This window comes from Giraffa tippelskirchi, chromosome 6, assembly GCF_054371585.1.
Source record: "Giraffa tippelskirchi isolate mGirTip1 chromosome 6, T2T-mGirTip1v1.2.pri, whole genome shotgun sequence".
In the NCBI taxonomy this organism is placed as follows: Eukaryota; Metazoa; Chordata; class Mammalia; order Artiodactyla; family Giraffidae; genus Giraffa; species Giraffa tippelskirchi.
In genome coordinates, this window is record NC_137280.1 from 85,282,087 (window position 1) to 85,299,997 (window position 17,911).

Sequence of the window (17,911 nt, forward strand, 5' to 3'; positions counted from 1 at the left end):
CGTATATAGAGGGCCGACTATAAGTTACACTTGGATTTTCGACTGTGCAGAGGGTGGGTGCCCTAACCTCCACAGTCAGTGTTCAAGGGTCAGCAGTATTTCCTTCTAGTCTGTGGCTTGTCTTTGCATCCACTTGTCAGTCTTTCATAGATCAAAACATTTTAAATTTTGTTGAGGTCCAGTTTATCGATATTCTTTTTTTTTTCCCTTTTGAATCAGGCTTTTGGTGGCAAGTCTGAACTCTCTCCCCAGCTGCTGATCCTGAATATTTTCTCCTTTGCTTTTTTCTGAAAGTTTTATGGCTTTACATTTAAGTTCATGGTCCCCTTGGAATTAATTTTGTAGGAAGTGTGAGACTTAATGTCTCCAGGCTCATTTTCTTCCTCTGGAGGATGGCCAGTTGCTCCAGCACCATTTGTGGACACGGGCCTCTTTCTTCCTGGCTGGCTTCTGCACCTTTGTCAGAAGTCAGTTGGGCATATCTACGTGGGTCTGTTTCTGGGCTCGCTGTTCTGTTCCATGGTTCTGTGTGTCTTTACCTCCGTCAGTGCCACGCTGACTGGATTACTGGAACTTTATAGCAAGCCTTGGAATTGGGTGGACAGAGTCCTCCCACTCTATTCCCTTGCAACATTGTTCTAGCTATCTTAGTTCCTTTGCCTTTCTATATAAATTTTAGAGTAACCAGATCTGTATCAATGAAGACTTGGCGGAATCACATTAGACCTGCGTGTCAGGGGCATGCATGTGTACCACATGTTGCATTGGCCTCCAGAAAACCCCTCCACTCACTTAATTTTCCCACTGGCAGGGCCTGGGTTGTGTTTGTACCTTTGCCATCCTGATAGCAAACACTGGCATTTCCTGCCGTTTTGTAGTATCTAACTGAACATCTCCCCTAACTTTGCTGCATTCCTTCTTTCAGAATCGCCTTTTTCTTATCCTTGGCTAGTTTTTTAAAATTGGGACATCTCTTTCCTCAGGATTTATGAAGGCTCTGTCTCCTGTCTCAGTTCTTCCCACAGTGTTCACCTTAGCTCTGGCTTAGAAGCCTCGGATCCAGCAGTTGGAGGGAGCTGTCAGTTTCAGGGAGGTTCAGGATGCCCCAGTGTTTGCTGATGCTCTTTGAGAGCTACTGAGTTATATCCTGGTTTCCTTACCTTCAGACTGTGGTCTGGCCTGCCTGGAGGGCTGTACACACAGCCAAGGTGATGGTTGTGCAAACCTCCGGGGTGAAGGCTGCGCGCACACCGCTGGGGTGAAGGCTGCGCGCACCCTGCTGGGGTGAAGGCTGCGCGCACCCCGCCAGGTTGGTGGCTGTGTGCACCGCCGGGGGAACTTAAGAGGAAGGTGAAATGCAGGGATTATCAAGTGAGCACTTCTCTAGGCCTGTTCTGGTCTCAGCATCTGGTTTTCCAAGTAGGAACTCAAACAGGGATGTCTTCTGGTGGTATGTGCCTAACTTCCTGCAAAACTTGGCTGCTGCTGCTGCTGCTAAGTCGCTTCAGTCGTGTCTGACTCTGTGCGACCCCATAGACGGCAGCCCACCAGGCTCCGCCATCCCTGGGGTTCTCCAGGCAAGAATAATGGAGTGGGTTGCCATTTCCTTCTCCAGTGCATGAATGGGAAAAGTGAAAGTAAAGTTGCTCAGTCGTGTCCGACTCTTAGCGACCCCATGGATTATAGCCTACCAGGCTCCTCCGTCCATGGGATTTTCCACGCAAGAGTACTGGAGTGGGGTGCCATTGCCTTCTCCGCAAAACTTGGCAATAGCTGTAAAAAACACGGCCATTACGGAGTCTCAGTTTTCCTGAGGAAATGGCAGTCTGCCCTGGTTTTCAAGTCAGTTCTCATGCTGAAGTCAAGTGTTGCACTTTGACCACGTCCGTTGAATGCAGTCTACCACGACACAGTCACGTGTTTGCATCTTCTCAGGTGAGTGTGCACAGGAGGCTGTGCAGTGGCCCTGTGTCCAGCTCTCTCACGCCCCGGCTGTTTTTGCAGAGTGCAGAGTGGATTTGTGTCCCACAGCCTGGGTCTCCTCTGGCTCCATCACTCCTGGGCTGTGTGACCCCAGGCAAGGTAACTTTGGTCCCTTCCCCCATATATTGGGGCAAACAGTAGTATCTGCCCTGTAGCATTGTTGGAAACAATTAAATGAGATACAGGACAGAAAACAGTGAGAGTTCAGTAAATGTGATCCACTATTTATCAGAACAAGGAATTATAGATACTTTTTTCTAAAAGTTTAAAAATGAAAACAGGTTTACGTTACAAACGTTTTGAAACAAGCAAGGCTAGCGATCCTGGTTTTGTTTTGCAGAAGAGCTCCTGCCTGGTATGAAAGCAGGAATTAGAGCTGATGGACTCAGTCCTGAGAGGATTAGGAAGCCCAATCCTCAGGGCTTCCCCTCCAAAGTAGTACTACCATGTTCCTCATCTCAAGCTGCTTTTTCCCAAATGTTAAGATTGCACACACTTGCATGAACTGTGGAGTTTTAAAGGCCTCCCAGCAGAAGGATGTGAACTTGTTCCCTGCTGTGTTCCCCTTCCTGTCTCCCATTTGTACGTTGCCTCTTGGGCTTCCCTTGTGGCTCAGCTGGTAAAGAATCCACCTGCAATGTGGGAGACCTGGGTTCGATCCCTGGGTTGGGAGGATCCCCTGGAGAAGGGAAAGGCTACCCACTCCAGTATTCTGGCCTGGAGAGTTCCATAGACTGTATAGTCCATGGTTGCAAAGAATCAGACACGACTGAGCAACTTTCACTCTGGGCTGGAGGATAGATAGAGTGAAGAGGCCCTGGGAACTTTTCTTAGTATTTTAGGAGACCAGCTGAAAGATCAGATTCAAAGGTTTTTTATTTTTTTGGGTGTGCCAGGTCTTAGTTGTGGCATGTGGGATCTAGTTCCCTGACCAGGGGTTGAACCCGGGACCCCTGCATTGGGAGTGCAGAGTCTTCGCCGGTGAACCAACAGGAAAGTCCCCAAAGTGAGTTATACTGAATGTCAGTGAATAATTCAGAGTCAAAGATGGCCTCTTAGCACCCTGGGCTGGTGGAGGAGATCACCCTCCTGTGCGGGCTGTCTGACTTCCGTTCTTGAAGCCATCTCTGAGCTGTCCACAGCCTCTGAATACTGAAGGCCTTGTCCCCTGGCCTGTTCCCTTTCTACTTTTGCCCTGGCCTCACTTCGGGGTTGGGCAGAGGTGGACAGCTCTGGTGCCCACTCTCAGCACTCAGGGGCCTCTGTCCTAGCAGCGTGGCTGCCTGCACCAGCGAGCTGTTTGTGTCCAAGGTCTCTGCCTGTCATCTAGGGGCTCGAGGCCTTAGCAGCATTTATCTTCAGTTTTGTTGCAATCATGTATTGGGCAGCTGGCAGGCATGACTCCAGTGTCCCTGGGGGGAAGTTGTGTGGTAAGAGGAAGTGCCAATTAGATCCACCGATGTTTCCCCTTCCCCGCCCCCTTCTGCTTGTGTAGTGGCTGACGTGTATGTAATTAAATCAGAACCTCTTAACTGCTGTCATTGTCCCAGGTTACCCAGACTGATCCCTGTATTTAGTGAGGAATGAGTGAGGCATACTCTGTGGTTTTCCATTAGTTGTAGGTCATTTGGGATCGACCTCTGACTACAGATTGCCTATGAGAGGAGCCCTTAGCACTGACAGTCCAGCCTGGGGCTTCAGGGCCTTTTCTGGACTATCTGGGGTCTTGTTTCTCCTGATTGTGGATCTGATTCAGAAGCATTTGGGAAGTTTGAGACAGTTATTAACCCTCGGTGCTCCAAATACCATAACTCTGTTTTTCATTGGAATCATAGTATCTTAGAAACCTCTCTCCTGCCTACCATAAGATCTTAAAAAAAAAAAACCACTGGAAATTCGCTTTAGAGCCATGCCTCTCCGATTGCTGGCAGCAAGGGGATCTTTGTCCAGGCAGGAGGGGCGTCCCTGTGGTCTTGCATTCTGTTCCCTTGCGCCACGAGCACATGATGTACTATCGGGACCCAGCACCACCACCTTTACTGAGAGGTGACAAACAGCTAGCCTGACTTTGCTTCCTCTCTTGGCCTTATTCCTCTGGGGTGATGTGTTTTGAGAGCATGTAGACCTTTAATTAGTTAATTATTTTAAATGGAGATTATAGTTGACCTGTATAACATTATGTTAGTCTCACGTGTACAATGTGATGATGTGTTATTTGTTATTCATGTTGTGAAATGATCACAATACTTAACATCCATCACCACACATAGTTATAAAATTTCTTTTCTTGTGATGAGAACTTTTAAGGTGTCCTCTTAGTAACTTTCAGTATACAATACGATATTATTAACTAACTTATTTTGTACCTTTTGACCACCTTTACCCATTTGTGCCCACACCCTATTCCCACCTCTGGCAACCACCCATCTGTTCGCTGTATCTGTGGGTTTGGCTTTTTGTTTTTTAGATTCCACATACAAGTGAGATCCTGTCTCCCTGTTTAACTTATTTCACTTAGCATAATGCCCTCAGGGTTCATCCACTTTGTCACAAATGGCGAGATCTCCTTCTTTAACGACTGAGTAATATTCCTCTGTATGTGTGTGTACACACCACGTTTTCTTTATCCAGTCATCCATCAATGAGTAAATATTCAGGTTGCTTCCAGGTCTTGGCTATTGTAAATAATGCTGCAATGAACATGGAGGTTTCTGTTTGTTTGTTTTCCTTTGAGTTAGTGTTTTCATTTCCTTTGGATAAGCACCCAGCAGTGAAATTGCTGGATCGTATGGTAGTTCTATTTTTAATTTTCTGAGGAATCTCCGTACTGTCTTTCATAGCAGCTATAGCCATTTACACCCCACCATCAGTGTTCAGAGGTTCCCTTTTCCCCACATCCTCACTAATACTTGTTATTTTTTTAATCTTTTTGATGCTAGCCTTTCTAACCAGTGTGAGGTGGGATACTGTAGGTTTTGATTTGCCTTTCCCTAACGATTAGTGATGTTGAATGTCTTTTCACATACCTGTTGGTCATCTGTAATGTTTTCTTTGGAAAAATGTCTATTGAGATCCTCTGCCTATTTCTTCATTGGGTTGTTTTGTTTTTTGCTGTTGAATTCTGTGATATCATGTGGAATTTAAAATTCTGGCGATCAAACAGGGCGTGATGGTGGTCACTACTATCTAAGTCATAAGAAGCTAAGGTGGACAGCCTCCCTCAGAATGGTATCTGCAAGGGCCCAAGGCAGGAGGAAGCTAGCGGCCAGGGAGTTGCCGTAGCTGCTGTACACTTAGCTTTTTTTTTTTTTTGGCCATGCCACACTGCTTGCCGAATCTTAATTCCCTGAGCAGAGAATGAACCTGGGCCCATGGCAATGAAAGCACCAGGTCCTACCCGCTGGACTGTCAGGGAGTCCCCACTCAGCTGTTAGCTTCTTCTCATTGGTGTCGTCATCTTTTCTTGCTCAAGCATCGGGCTTTACCCTCCGTTCTTGCCTTTTTTTTTTTTTTTAAAGATATCTTTATCACATAGCAATGTACTTTAAAAATATTTATTTATTCATTTTGGCTGCAGCGGGTCTTAGGTGCAGCTTGAGAGAAGTCTTCGTTACGACATGTGGGGAATGGTGCCCTGACCAGGGATTGAACCGTGGGCTTCTGCATGGGGAAAGTGAAGTCTTAGCCACTGGACCACCAGGGAAGTCCCGCTTCTTGCTTTTTCATATGTTCTGCTTCTCTTTCTCTGCCTTCTCAGGACTTCCCCTCTTTCTTTTGTTTTGACTCTCCTCTGCCTCCCTTTCAGGTCTTTATACTCTTTCTCTTCTATTTTCATTCGCTATGGCTGCTGTTCTTGTACTTTCACTTCTTCCTGTGTTTGCAGGTGTTGCCATCCCCGGGAGAAGCTGACCATAATCTGGCCATTATTTTTAAACTGAAGTGACTTTTTACCACTCAGTAGTATGCAAGCTTTGGGCTGGTTCAAGTCAGTGATTCTAGCCGAAAGGAACCCACCTCACCCGTTTTATTCATTATGAAAAATTGCACAGCAGTGTTTGAAGACTTTTAAAATGAACAGTCATCCCACCTGTCATCTGGTACTCATTTTTCCTGGTATTCTTCTCTTTAGCTGTTTACACACCTGTTCTTCCATACGATTAAGCATAATATTGTCTTCTTCACTTTTCTCAGCTCCCTAAGTCAACAGCACCTTTGCCGTGTCCTGCTTTTTTCTTTTCACGCAACAAAAGACACGTGTAAGCCTTTACAGCCAGCATCTTAGAGGCTGCTCAATTCCTGCCCCTGCTGGCACACTCCCGCAGATCTCCTCGCCACTGGGGGGCGATTCGCTGAGGTTGGAAAGAGACCACAGACACTTGGATTTGTGAGGGTTTGGCTGCCACCAAGCTGAATCCAGGCGTGTCTCAGTTAGCCTCTTGACTGTAGATCAGGTGGTTATCTTCTCTGAACAGCAGCATCTTAGGAAATCTGATGGCTGGAATGTGGAGTGTCTTCCGTGCCAAGCTGAGGACTTTGAACTTCCTGCCTGTCATAGTGGGAGCTGTCACTGGCCAAGTCTTTCCTGGTGCCTGGGGCTGGTCTGTGCCTTTTTGCCCAGTCCTTCGGGTGGGTGGCTGGAGGAAGACCAGATGGGTGGGGATAAGACTTGGAGCAAGGAAACCAGTCTGAAGCTGGTGTGACTGGTGATTCATGGTGACTTGCAGAGACTCCTATTCCGGTTCTGGAGCCAGAAAACAGTCTCAAAGGATAATGGTGTCTGCTCCCTGTGAGCTCCCGGACGCACCGAAATCCCGTCGGTCAGTGAATGGAAACCAGCCCTGGGCTGCCACTCCTTCCTGAAGAGCTGCGTGGTTTGTGTTGGAATCAGGACTTATTTGAGAGCATTAGCATTTCCTTTTTCTAAACTGAGGAAGTGTGAGATGTCTGTCTGAGAATAAACTGCAGTCTGGGTTTTTTGTTGTTAAGTCACTCAGTCATGTCTGACTCCTTGCGACCCCGTGGACTGGAGCCCGACAGGCTCCTCTGTCCATGAGATTTCCCAGGCAAGAATACTGGAGTGGGTTGCCATTTCCTCCTCCAGGGAGTCTGTGTAGAGAGGACATTTACGGTGCCTACATTTTGATTTTGATATTTATGTATTTTGGTGATGACAGATTGAGGGGATGACACTTTTTTTAAAGAGAGGCTTTGTGTCCACGTTTGACCAGTGTCTGTGGTTTTGTTTACAGATTCCCACCGGAAATCCATTATATGAGTCTTACTACAAGCAGGTAAGTTTTCGCTAGTGTCTTTCTGGATTGAGCTTAGAGAGAGAGTGACTTGGAAACCCCCAGCTGAATTGCAACCCAGAGAGGCCTTGCCTCCCTTTCTGTTTCCCAGCTGTCAGCTAGCAGCCAGTGTCATGGGTGTTGCTTTCCCTGCTGCTCAGCTGCCAAAGCCTTATCTCAAGTGTTGCTCCCCAATTCCAGGTAGACCCAGCATACACAGGGCGAGTTGGGGCGAGTGAAGCTGCACTTTTTCTAAAGAAGTCTGGGCTCTCAGACATTATCCTTGGGAAGGTAGGTGATGAATGATAGCGATTTCTCTTCTGCGACCACCCTCAGGGTTCCCCTGGCAGGTGAACACTGGCCTGTGCAGACCCCTCTTCATGGGGTCTGTATTCCTCTTGGGAAGCGGGCTGGCCACTGCGAACCTCTCGGGGCTATAACTGGTGGGTGCAAATGCTTTAATGCTTGCTGCCCCCCTTTGCTTGGGTAGCAGACAAGGGGCCTGAGCGCTCTTGGGGTCTTAGCTGTGGATTTATGTTGGCCTTGGAGCCTGGTACACTTAGGAGTTCTCTGGCCTGTGCTGCTGCCTCGCTGGGGAGAGGGAGGGGCCCAGGCCGTTCACCTCGTCTGAGTCTGGCTGCTGGGACCTGTACATAAGGCTCACGTGTGCAGGTCAGTGGCGACGATGGCTCCTGCTTGGTGAGGAGATGATCGGCGGTCACACTCATGAGCATTTTTGTGTTTCCACAGATATGGGACTTGGCTGACCCAGAAGGTAAAGGGTACTTGGACAAACAGGTATATACACGTACACACAGAGTAAGTGGAGGGCTGGGCCAGGCCCCCAGGCCAGGTCACCTCTGCACTTCCTCCCTTGTTGTCCCCACTGACGAGTGTCGCTAGACATCAATGGGGCCATCAGACTGTTAAAACGGCAAGGTTTCACTTCAGAATAAAGGTCTCTTGAACTCTTGGAGCCATGTTTCCTGGTTAGCGTAATCTTTTTAATATTTTGTGTGGTTACAGGTGACTCAGATGTTTTCCAAATGTTCTATGACTTCAGACTCTCAGGGAAGTTGCAGAAAATAGTTGAGGTTGTTCCTGTGTGTCCTTTCCCTGCTCTCCCCAAAGCACGGTGCTCAGGTCCGCGCAGCACTAGACCAGAGGCCTAACTCGGAGCTGACCACGTTCGTAGGCACTTTGGTGTGGTTTTTGTCTCTGGTGTATAGGATTCTGTGTAATTGTATCGCCTGCATAGATTCAAGTAACCACCACCACCGTCAGGATTAGAACATTCTCACCGCCCCCGAAGAGTCCCCCTCATGCTGCCCTTTGGGCGTCACATCCTGAACCCTGGCAACCACTGGGTCCTTCTGTGATGTAATCCCGTCATTCTGAGAATATTCTGTAAGTGGAATGTTATAGTGCTTTAGACTTTTTGTGCATTGGCAGTTGGATTCTTCACCACTGCGCCATCTGGGAAGCTAGTACTTATGATTTTTAACTGGTCATATTTTAATTTAGTTCAGTCTTTCCCCAAACTATTCAAAGGGGTGTGGTTCCTGGTGTCTCACTGTCCATGATCTGACCTGTGGAGTAAGCACCATACTCTCCTCCTCCCTTGCTTGAGATTCATAGCGCACGTTTGTGTGTTAAGGGTTCAGAGGACCTTTGTGGGAGAGAACCCTGTTTTATTTCTCTTTTAAAAAAATTTTTGGCTGCAGCACGTGGCATGTGGGATCTTTGTTCCCTGACCAGTGATCAAACCCCTGCGCCCTGCATTGGGAGTGTGGAGTCTTAACCACTGGACCACCAAGGAAGCCCCAAGAACCCTGTTATCTTTGCTGAGTGCAGTTCTTCTAACTTTACTGATGTCCCCATTTCTCTACATGGTACACGGGCATTCTGTAGACATCAGCCAGAGAAAGGCTGCTCTAGTGCTCACATTTCTGTGAAGAAGATTTTAAAACCATAATTGTGTTTATAGCTTTAAAAAGAATCCATGTTCTTCAGCCTGTTGATCAATTTAGAAAAACTAGGTGATCCTGCACTAGTCCCCTAAGCCCGTGGCATGGCCAGTCTTGGCTTCGGAGGAGGGTGAGGAGGAGGCAAGGCCCTAGTTCAGGTCCTTTGTCCTTGTGTGGGAGATGAAGTCCACATCCGGCCATTGGGGAGCAGGGGGTGAGTGGGGGATACTCTGTTCAGTGAGGCCAGGGGGATCCACTGAATGATGAGTGTCAAGTCCCAAACAGCTGTGTCTATTCCAAACCATTTCTAAAAAGTCAGTACATATTTGAACCACCCTTTAGACTTAAAACTGTACACTCTAGCATTTCCTAAATGTTGAGAGCTCATTGTTTCTGAAAACACACCTATTTGAAATCTTATAGCATTCAGAAAGCAATGGGCTAAGTCTGTCGTAGCACATTCATTTATACAGTGCTCCCAGGGTGAGACCGGTTTTGCTTGAGTCTGTAAGAGACTTGAGCATGTGTGGGCTCCCTTGCTGAAGTGACATGAAACCCCTCGTCCCCCAAAGCCCCTGACTGCAGACAGCTCCTCCACCACTGCTGCCAGCTGGGTGGGGTTTACGCCTCCCCCTCTCTTGGATTTGCAGGGTTTCTATGTTGCACTGAGACTAGTGGCCTGTGCACAGAGTGGCCACGAAGTTACCTTGAGCAATCTGAATTTGAACATGCCACCGCCTAAATTTGTAAGTGTCAAAACCCTCCATGCTTCTCTAATTTTTCTGTTTGTCTCTCTCTCTCCATGTTTTTTCTCTCTTTTTAATTTTTTTTAAATTGCGGGGAGATTCACATAATCTAAAATTGATTTTAAAAATGAACCACTGGGTGCTGTTTAGTGCATTCACAGCACTGTGTAACCATCACCTCTGTCTGTTCTAGAACATTGTCATAGTCCCCCAAAGAAAACCGTGTACCCATGAAGTAATTCTTGATTCTGCCCGCCCCTCTCCCTGCCCCCAGCCCTTGGCAGCCACTAATCTGCTTTCTATCTCTGTGCATTTTATAGGATCATACATCTTGTTTCTTTCACTTAGCATGCTGTTTTCAAGGTTCATCCACTTTGTAGCATGTGTCAGTACTTCATGCCTTTTCATGACTGAATAAGATTGCATTCTGTGGTCTGCCTCATTTTGTTGATCCTTTCGTCTGTTGGTGGACATAATAATTCATGTACAAGGGATTGTTTGCACACCTGTTTTTAGTCCTTTTGGGTCTATACCTAGGAGTAGAATTGCTGAGTGATGTGGTAATGCTGTGTTTAACTTTCTGAGATCTTTCTCCCTTTTGAGAGCACTTTGAAAGGGATACCCTTACAATAAACACGTGCTCCTGTAGTAGAATTCGGTGCCAGCTACAGTGGAGTGCTTCTCTTTCTCCTCAGCATGACACCAGCAGCCCTCTGATGGTCACGCCGCCTTCTGCAGAGGCCCACTGGGCTGTGAGGGTAAGTGATGGGCAAGGCGCCCCCTCAGCTGTCTTTCACATGCATTTGTTTTAGTCATTTATGACGTTCAGCACATTTCATAGGATGACTGTATCATCCACTTTGTTTCAGAGTGACTGTGCCACAGAATTTGGATGAAATACTTTTCTAAATTAGAGTCTTTTGCAAAAACCATCACCTTTTCCTGTAATTGGGTGTTGTTGCCTACTAAGGCAGGCAGATGTTGCATTCTGAAAATTTCACAGTGGATACCTTGTATTTCTAGGTCACACTCTGTGATTTTGCTGCCCAGGTAGGTTAATCAGGATAGGAGAAATTGTGAGAACTCTCAAGCATGAAGACTTCCAGAATGTCTTCTTAGCTTTCTCCCTTATTTCCAGCCAGTTTATGCTTTACAGTTCTTTCCTCTCTGTTGCTGTCATTGCTTTTTGAAAAACTTCTCTCACCACTTTAAGTGTTCTTTTAAAGACAGGATGTTGAGGCCACAGACCTGTGTTGCTGCTTCTAGAAAGAAAAGAAATGAGTGTTGTGTCTCTTAATAAGTGCAGAATTACTCTTGAAGGCAATTTGTGTATGACTCAAGAGATGGTCTCCCAATGAGACTTCCTCCCCACTCACTGTTGTTACATTGCCTCAGTTTTATTTGACTTAAATACCAGCATTAATAGCAGTCCTGCTATCAAATAGACACCTCTCTTCAGTTGAAGTGAGGTGATGAACCTAGAACCTGTTATACAGAGTGAAGTAAGTCAGAAAGAGAAAAACAGATATCGTGTATTAATGCATATGTATGGGATCTAGAAAAATGGTACTGATGAACCTATTTGCAGGGCAGGGATAGAGACACAGACGTGGAGAACGGACTTGTGGACACAGCAAAGGGAAGAGAGGGCGGGATTAGTTGGGAGAGTAGCATTGACATATATACACCACCATGTGTAAAACAGATAGCTAGTGGCAAACTGGTGTATAACACAGGAAGCTCAGCTCAGTGCTCTGGGATGGGGGTGGGGCGGGCGGGCTTAAGAGGGAGGGGATATATGTATACTTATGGCTGATTCATGTTGTACGGCAGAAACCAATACCACATTGTAAAGCAATTACCCTCCAATTAAAAGTAAATTAAAAAAATAGACACCTCCCAGCCCCAGGTGGTTTTGTCCTTTTTTATTGGTGATGGACAGGGAGGCCTGGTGTGCTGCGGTTCATGGGGTCGCAAAGAGTCGGACACGACTGTATGACAGAACTGAACTGAATAGAGTTGGAAGGGTTCAAGGAGGGAACCCTTGGGAGAGGTCTGTGCAGGGACAGGGCGGGGAGGCCTCAGCTGACCCAGGGGCAAGGAGTTGCCTTTGTGATAAATCAGGCACTTTGCCAGCCGTTATTGTAGTACCGAAGGATTTCTTTCTGTGTAGTCCACTTGCATGGCATCTACTTTGAAAAGCAGCTGCTTCATTGTGAAAGACGGTTCTAAAGGGCTCTTATTATTCCTCAAACCGTTTCAGCCCCTTTCCAGCAGGGGCTGTGTTGAGTCCTCCAGAGAAGAGCTGGTGGCTGAGGAGCCTGTGAGGCCTTGAAGAGGGGAGTTGGGGGAGGAATGGTGCTGTGATGGGGCAGGGAGCTTCGAGTCCCTTCAGAGATCAGTGACCAGTGTTAGCGTTCTTTTCTGTCGTGAAAGTCCCTGAGCTTCTTGAAGCCAGAGTTGGCAAGTCGGACAGATCCGCAGAGAATTCCACACTCCAGGCAGATGCAGGGAAGTGGGCTTCTCAGCTCTGACGGCGACTCGAGTGCAGTGTCTGCTTGTATTCTGATTGCAGTTTCTTTCTTTTGAATTGTGGTAAAATATACATCACACATTCACTATCTTGCATGCATGAGCGCTCAGTCGTGCCTGACTCTTTGCGACCCCATGGTCTGACCACGGGAGTATCCTGTCAAGAATACTGGAGGGGGTCCTCATTTCCTCTCCAGGGGATCTTCCCGACCCAGAGATTGAACCTGAGTCTCCTATGCCTCCTGCATTGGCAGGTGGATCCTTTACTACTGAGTTACCTGGGAAGCCCCGATTCACTGTCTTAACTGTTTTTTAAAATTGAAATATAGTTGAAGTACAATATTATGTAGTTTCAGTTTCAGTGTTATGTTAGTTTTCACAGCGATTCGACATTTGCATATGTTGATGAGATGATTGCCATGGTAAGCCTAGTAAGCATCTGTCTGCATATAAAGTTACTACAGTGTTACTGACCGTATTCCTTATGCTGTGTATTGCATCCCCTGGCTTATCTGTTTTGTACCTTCAAGTGTGTACCCTTTAATTCCCTTCAGCTATTTGTCCAACCTTCCACCACCTCCCCTCTGGGAACCACCTTGTTTCTTCTTTGTATCTAAGAGTGTTTTCATTTTGTTTTGTTTCTTAGATTCCACATGTAAGTGAGATCATATGGTATTTCTTTTTTTCTGTCTTCTTTCATCTAGCATGAAACCCTCTAGATCCAACCATGTTGTCATGAATGGCAAGATTTCTTTTTTTTTTTTAATGAGTAATAATTCCATTGTGTGTATATATGTGTGTGTGTGTGTATGTATATATACACACACCACATCTTTTTAAAAAAATAATTTTATTCATTTTTGACTGTGCTGGGTCTCCATTGCTGCATGGGCTTTTCTCTAGTTGCAGTGAGTGGAGGCTCACTCTTTAGTTGCGGTGTGCAAGCTTCTCATTGTGGTGGTTTTTCTTGTGCGGAGTGTGAGCTCTGGGGCACACGGGCCTCAGTCGTTGCCGCCTGTGCTCCTGGGCTCGAGAGTACAGGCACAGTAGTTGTGGCACATGCGCTTAGTTGCTCTGCAGCATGTAGAATCTTCCTGGATCAGGGAGCGAACCCGTGTCTCCTGCATTGACAAGCAGATTCTTTACCACTGAGCTCCCAGGGAAGCCCCTACCACATTTTCTTTTCAGTCTTCTATCGATGGACACTTGGGTTGCTTCCCTATCTTGGCTATTGTAAATAAAGCTGTAGTGGACATAGGAATTATGTCTTTTCCAATTAGGGTTTTTGTTTTCTTTGGAAAAATACCCAGAAGTGGAATTGCTGGATTGTGTGATTGTTCTGTTTTTAATTTTTTGAGGAATTTCCATACTATTTCTGATAGTGGCTGGACCATTTTATAATCCTGCCAACAGTGCAGAAGGTTTTTCTACACTCACACTAACATTTGTTATTTGTTGTCTTTTTGTCAGTAGCCATTCTGACAGGTGTGAGGTGATACCTCACTGTGGTTTTGATTTGCATTTCCCTGATGATGACATTGAGCATCTTTTCATGTGTCTGTTGGCCATCTGTAATACTTTGGAAACATGTCTGTTCAGATCCTCTGCCCGTTGTTTAATCAGGTTGTTTGGTTTTTGATACTGAGTTGAATGAGTTCTCTGTATATTTTTAGATATTAACCCCTTATCAGGTAAATCATTTCCAAATCTCTTCTCCCGTTCATAGGCTACCTTTCATCTCTAATTTTATTGATTTTAGTCTTCCCCCTTTTTTTCTTGGTGATTCTGAATAATGATTTGTCAGTTTTGTTTATCTTCTCAAAGAACCAACTTTTAGTTTTGTTGATCTTTGCTATTGTTTCCTCCATTTCTTTTTCATTTATTTCTGCTCTGATCTTTATGATTTATTTCCTTCTACTAACTCTGGGGTTTTTTTGTTCTTTTCCAAGTTGCTTTAGGTATAAGGTAAGGTTGTCTATTTGATCTTTTTCTTGTTTCTGGAGGTAGAGTTGTATTGCTCTAAACTTCCCTGTAGAGCTGCTTTTGCTGCATCCCATAGGTTTTGAGTCATCGTGTTTTCATTGTCACTTTTTTTGTTAGGTATTTTTAAAATTTCCTCCTTGACTTTTTCAGTAACCTGTTGGTTATTTAGAAGCATATTGTTTAATCTCCATGTGTTTTTGTTTTTTACATTTTTCCCCCTTAGATATCCCTAATTGATATCTAGTCTCATAGTGTTGTAGTCAAAAGATGCGTGGTACAACTTCAGTTTTCTTAAATTTACCAAGGCTTGATTTGTGACCCAAGATGTGATCTATCTTGGAGAACGTTCCATGTGGCATTTGAGAAGAAAGAGTATTCTTCTGCGTTTGGATAAATGTCCTGAAGATATCAATTAGGTCCATATAGACAGAGTGCCTGATGAACTATGGACAGATGTTCGTGACATTGTACAGGAGACAGGGATCAAGAAAATCCCCATGGAAAAGAAATGCAAAAAAGCAAAATGGCTGCCTGAGGAGGCCTTACAGATAGCTGGGAAGAGAAGAGAAGCGAAAAGCAAAGGAGAAAAGGAAAGATATTCCCATCTGAATGCAGAGTTCCAAAGACTAGCAAGGAGAGATAAGAAAGCCTTCCTCAGCGATCAGTGCAAAGAAATAGAGGAAAACAACAGATTGGGAAAGACTAGAGATCTCAAGAAAATTAGAGATACCAAAGGAACATTTCATGCAAAGATGGGCTTGATAAAGGACAGAAATGGTATGGACCTAACAGAAGCAGAAGATATTAAGAAGAGGTGGCAAGAATACACAGAAGAACTGTACGAAAAAGATCTTCATGACCCAGATAATCACGATGGTGTGATCACTCAGCTAGAGCCAGACATCCTGGAATGTGAAGTCAAGTGGGCCTTAGAAAGCATCACTACGAACAAAGCTAGTGGAGGTGATGGAATTCCAGTTGAGCTATTTCAAATCCTCAAAGATGATGCTGTGAAAGTGCTACACTCGATATGCCAGCAAATTTGGAAAACTCAGCAGTGGCCACAGTGGGAGAGGTCAGTTTTCGTTCCAATCCCAAAGAAAGGCAATGCCAAAGAATGCTCAAACTACCGCACAATTGCACTCATCTCACATGCTAGTAAAGTAATGCTCAAAATTCTCCAAGCCAGGCTTCAGCAATACGTGAACCGTGAACTTCCAGATGTTCAAGCTGGTTTTAGAAAAGGCAGAGGAACCAGAGATCAAATTGCCAATATCCACTGGATCATCGAAAAAGCAAGAGAGCTCCAGAAAAACATCTATTTCTGCTTTATTGACTATGCCAAAGCCTTTGACTGTGTGGATCACAATAAGCTGTGGAAAATTCTGAAAGAGATGGGAGTACCAGACCATCTGACCTGTCTCTTGAGAAACCTGTATGCAGGTCAGGAAACAACAGTTCAAACTGGACATGGAACAACAGGCTGGTTCCAAATAGGAAAAGGAGTACATCAAGGCTGTATATTGTCACCCTGCTTATTTAACTTATATGCAGACTACATCATGAGAAACGCTGGGCTGGAAGAAACACAAGCTGGAATCAAGATTGCCAGGAGAAATATCAATAACCTCAGATATGCGGATGACACCACCCTTATGGCAGAAAGTGGAGAAGAACTAAAGAGCCTCTTGATGAAAGTGAAAGAGAGAGAGTGAAAAATTTGGCTTAAAGCTCAACGTTCAGAAAACTAAGATCATGGCATCTGGTCCCATCACTTCATGGGAAATAGACGGGGAAACAGTGGAAACAGTGTCAGACTTTATTTTTTTGGGCTTCAGAATCACTGCTGATGGTGATTGCAGCCATGAAATTAAAAGACGCTTACTCCTTGGAAGGAAGGTTATGGCCAACCTAGATAGCATATTTAAAAGCAGAGACATTACTTTGCCAACAAAAGTCCGTCTAGTCAAGGCTATGGTTTTTCCAGTGGTCATGTATAGATGTGAGAGTTGGACGGTGAAGAAAGCTGAGCGCCGCAGAATTGATGCTTTTGAACTGTGGTGTTGGAGAAGACTCTTGAGAGTCCCTTGGACTGCAAGGAGATCCAGTCAATCCATCCTAAAAGAGGTCAACCCTGGGTGTTCATTGGAAGGTCTGATGTTGAAGCTGAAACTCCAATACTTTGGCCACCTCATGCGAAGGGTTGACTCATTGGAAAAGACCCTAATGCTGTGTAGGATTGGGGGCGGGAGAAGAAGGGGACGACAGAGGATGAGATGGTTGGATGGCATCACCAACTGGATGGACATGGGTTTGGGTAGACTCCGGGAGTTGGTGATGGACAGAGAGGCCTGGCGTGCTGCAATTCATGGGGTCTCAAAGAGTCGGACACGACTGAGCGACTGAACTGAACTGAACTGAGCCTAATGTGTCATTCAAGGCTTGTGTTTTCTTATTAATTTTCTCTGTGGATGATCTGTCCATTGGTATAAGTGGGATGTTAAAGTCACCCACTATTATGGTGTTACTGTTGATTTTCCTTTTTATGTCTGTTAGTGTTTGCCTTATATGTTTGGCTTCCCTGGTGGCTCAGTGGTAGAGAATCTGCCTGCAATGCAGGAGATGTAGGTTTGATCCCTGGATCAGGAGGATCCCCTGGAGAAGAAAATGGCAAGCCACTCCAGTATTCTTGCCTAGAGAATTCCATGGACTGAGGATCCTGGTGGGCTATAGTCCATAGGGTCACAAAGAATTGGACATGACTGAAGCGACTGAGCACACTCCTATGTTGGTTGCATCAACATTTACAATTGTTAGGTCTTCTTTTTGTATTGATCACATGATCATTATGTAGTGTCCTTATCTCTTATAATATTGTTTATTTTAAGATCTGTTTTGTCTGATAATGAGAATTACTGCTCTGGCTTTCTTTTGATTTCCATTTGCATGGAATATCTTTTCCCATCCTCTCATTTTCAGTCTGTATGTGTCTCTAGGTCTGAAGTGGGACTCTTGTAGACAGCAAATATATGGGTCTTGTTTTTGTATCCATTCAGCCAGTTGGTATCTTTGGTTGGAGTGTTTAATTAGTTTACATTTTAAGTAATTATTGATATATGTGTTCCTATTAGCATTTTATTGTTTTGGGTTTATTTTTGTAGGTCTTTTCCTTCTCTTGTGTTTCCTGCTTGCAGAAGTCCCTTTAGCATTTGTTGTAAAGCTTGTTTGGTTCTGCTGAATCCCTTTACTTCTGCTTGTCCTTAAAGCTTTTGATCTCTCTGTCAATTTTGAATGAGATCCTTGCTGGGTAGAGTAATCTTGGTTGTAGATTTTTCCCTTTCATTACTTAAAATGTATCCTGCCACTCCCTTCTGGCCTGCAGAGTTTCTCCTTAAAGATTAGCTGTTAATCA

The 17,911-nt window shown here is 45.2% G+C and overlaps 1 protein-coding gene across 21 annotated transcripts in view; it reads left to right on the top strand.

Moving 5' to 3' along the window:
* The window catches only part of EPS15L1 (epidermal growth factor receptor pathway substrate 15 like 1), a 107,588-nt gene that overhangs the window by 17,243 nt on the left and 72,434 nt on the right, over positions 1-17,911 (top strand). For 9 of the 21 annotated variants that reach the window (XR_014055662.1, XR_014055663.1, XM_081496596.1 and 6 more), the window contains exons 2-6: positions 7,233-7,274; positions 7,473-7,562; positions 8,022-8,069; positions 9,889-9,984; positions 10,680-10,742. Coding sequence is in view for 18 of the 21 variants with exons in the window: in XM_081496596.1 (XP_081352722.1) it covers positions 7,233-7,274; positions 7,473-7,562; positions 8,022-8,069; positions 9,889-9,984; positions 10,680-10,742 (339 nt within the window). In the remaining 3 variants the exon portion in view is untranslated. Of the gene's footprint in view, positions 1-6,707; positions 6,859-7,232; positions 7,275-7,432; positions 7,563-8,021; positions 8,070-8,711; positions 8,868-9,888; positions 9,985-10,679; positions 10,743-17,911 lie in introns of those variants that run through there. The other 12 variants (XR_014055664.1, XM_081496604.1, XM_081496600.1 and 9 more) reach the window with 7 other exon arrangements.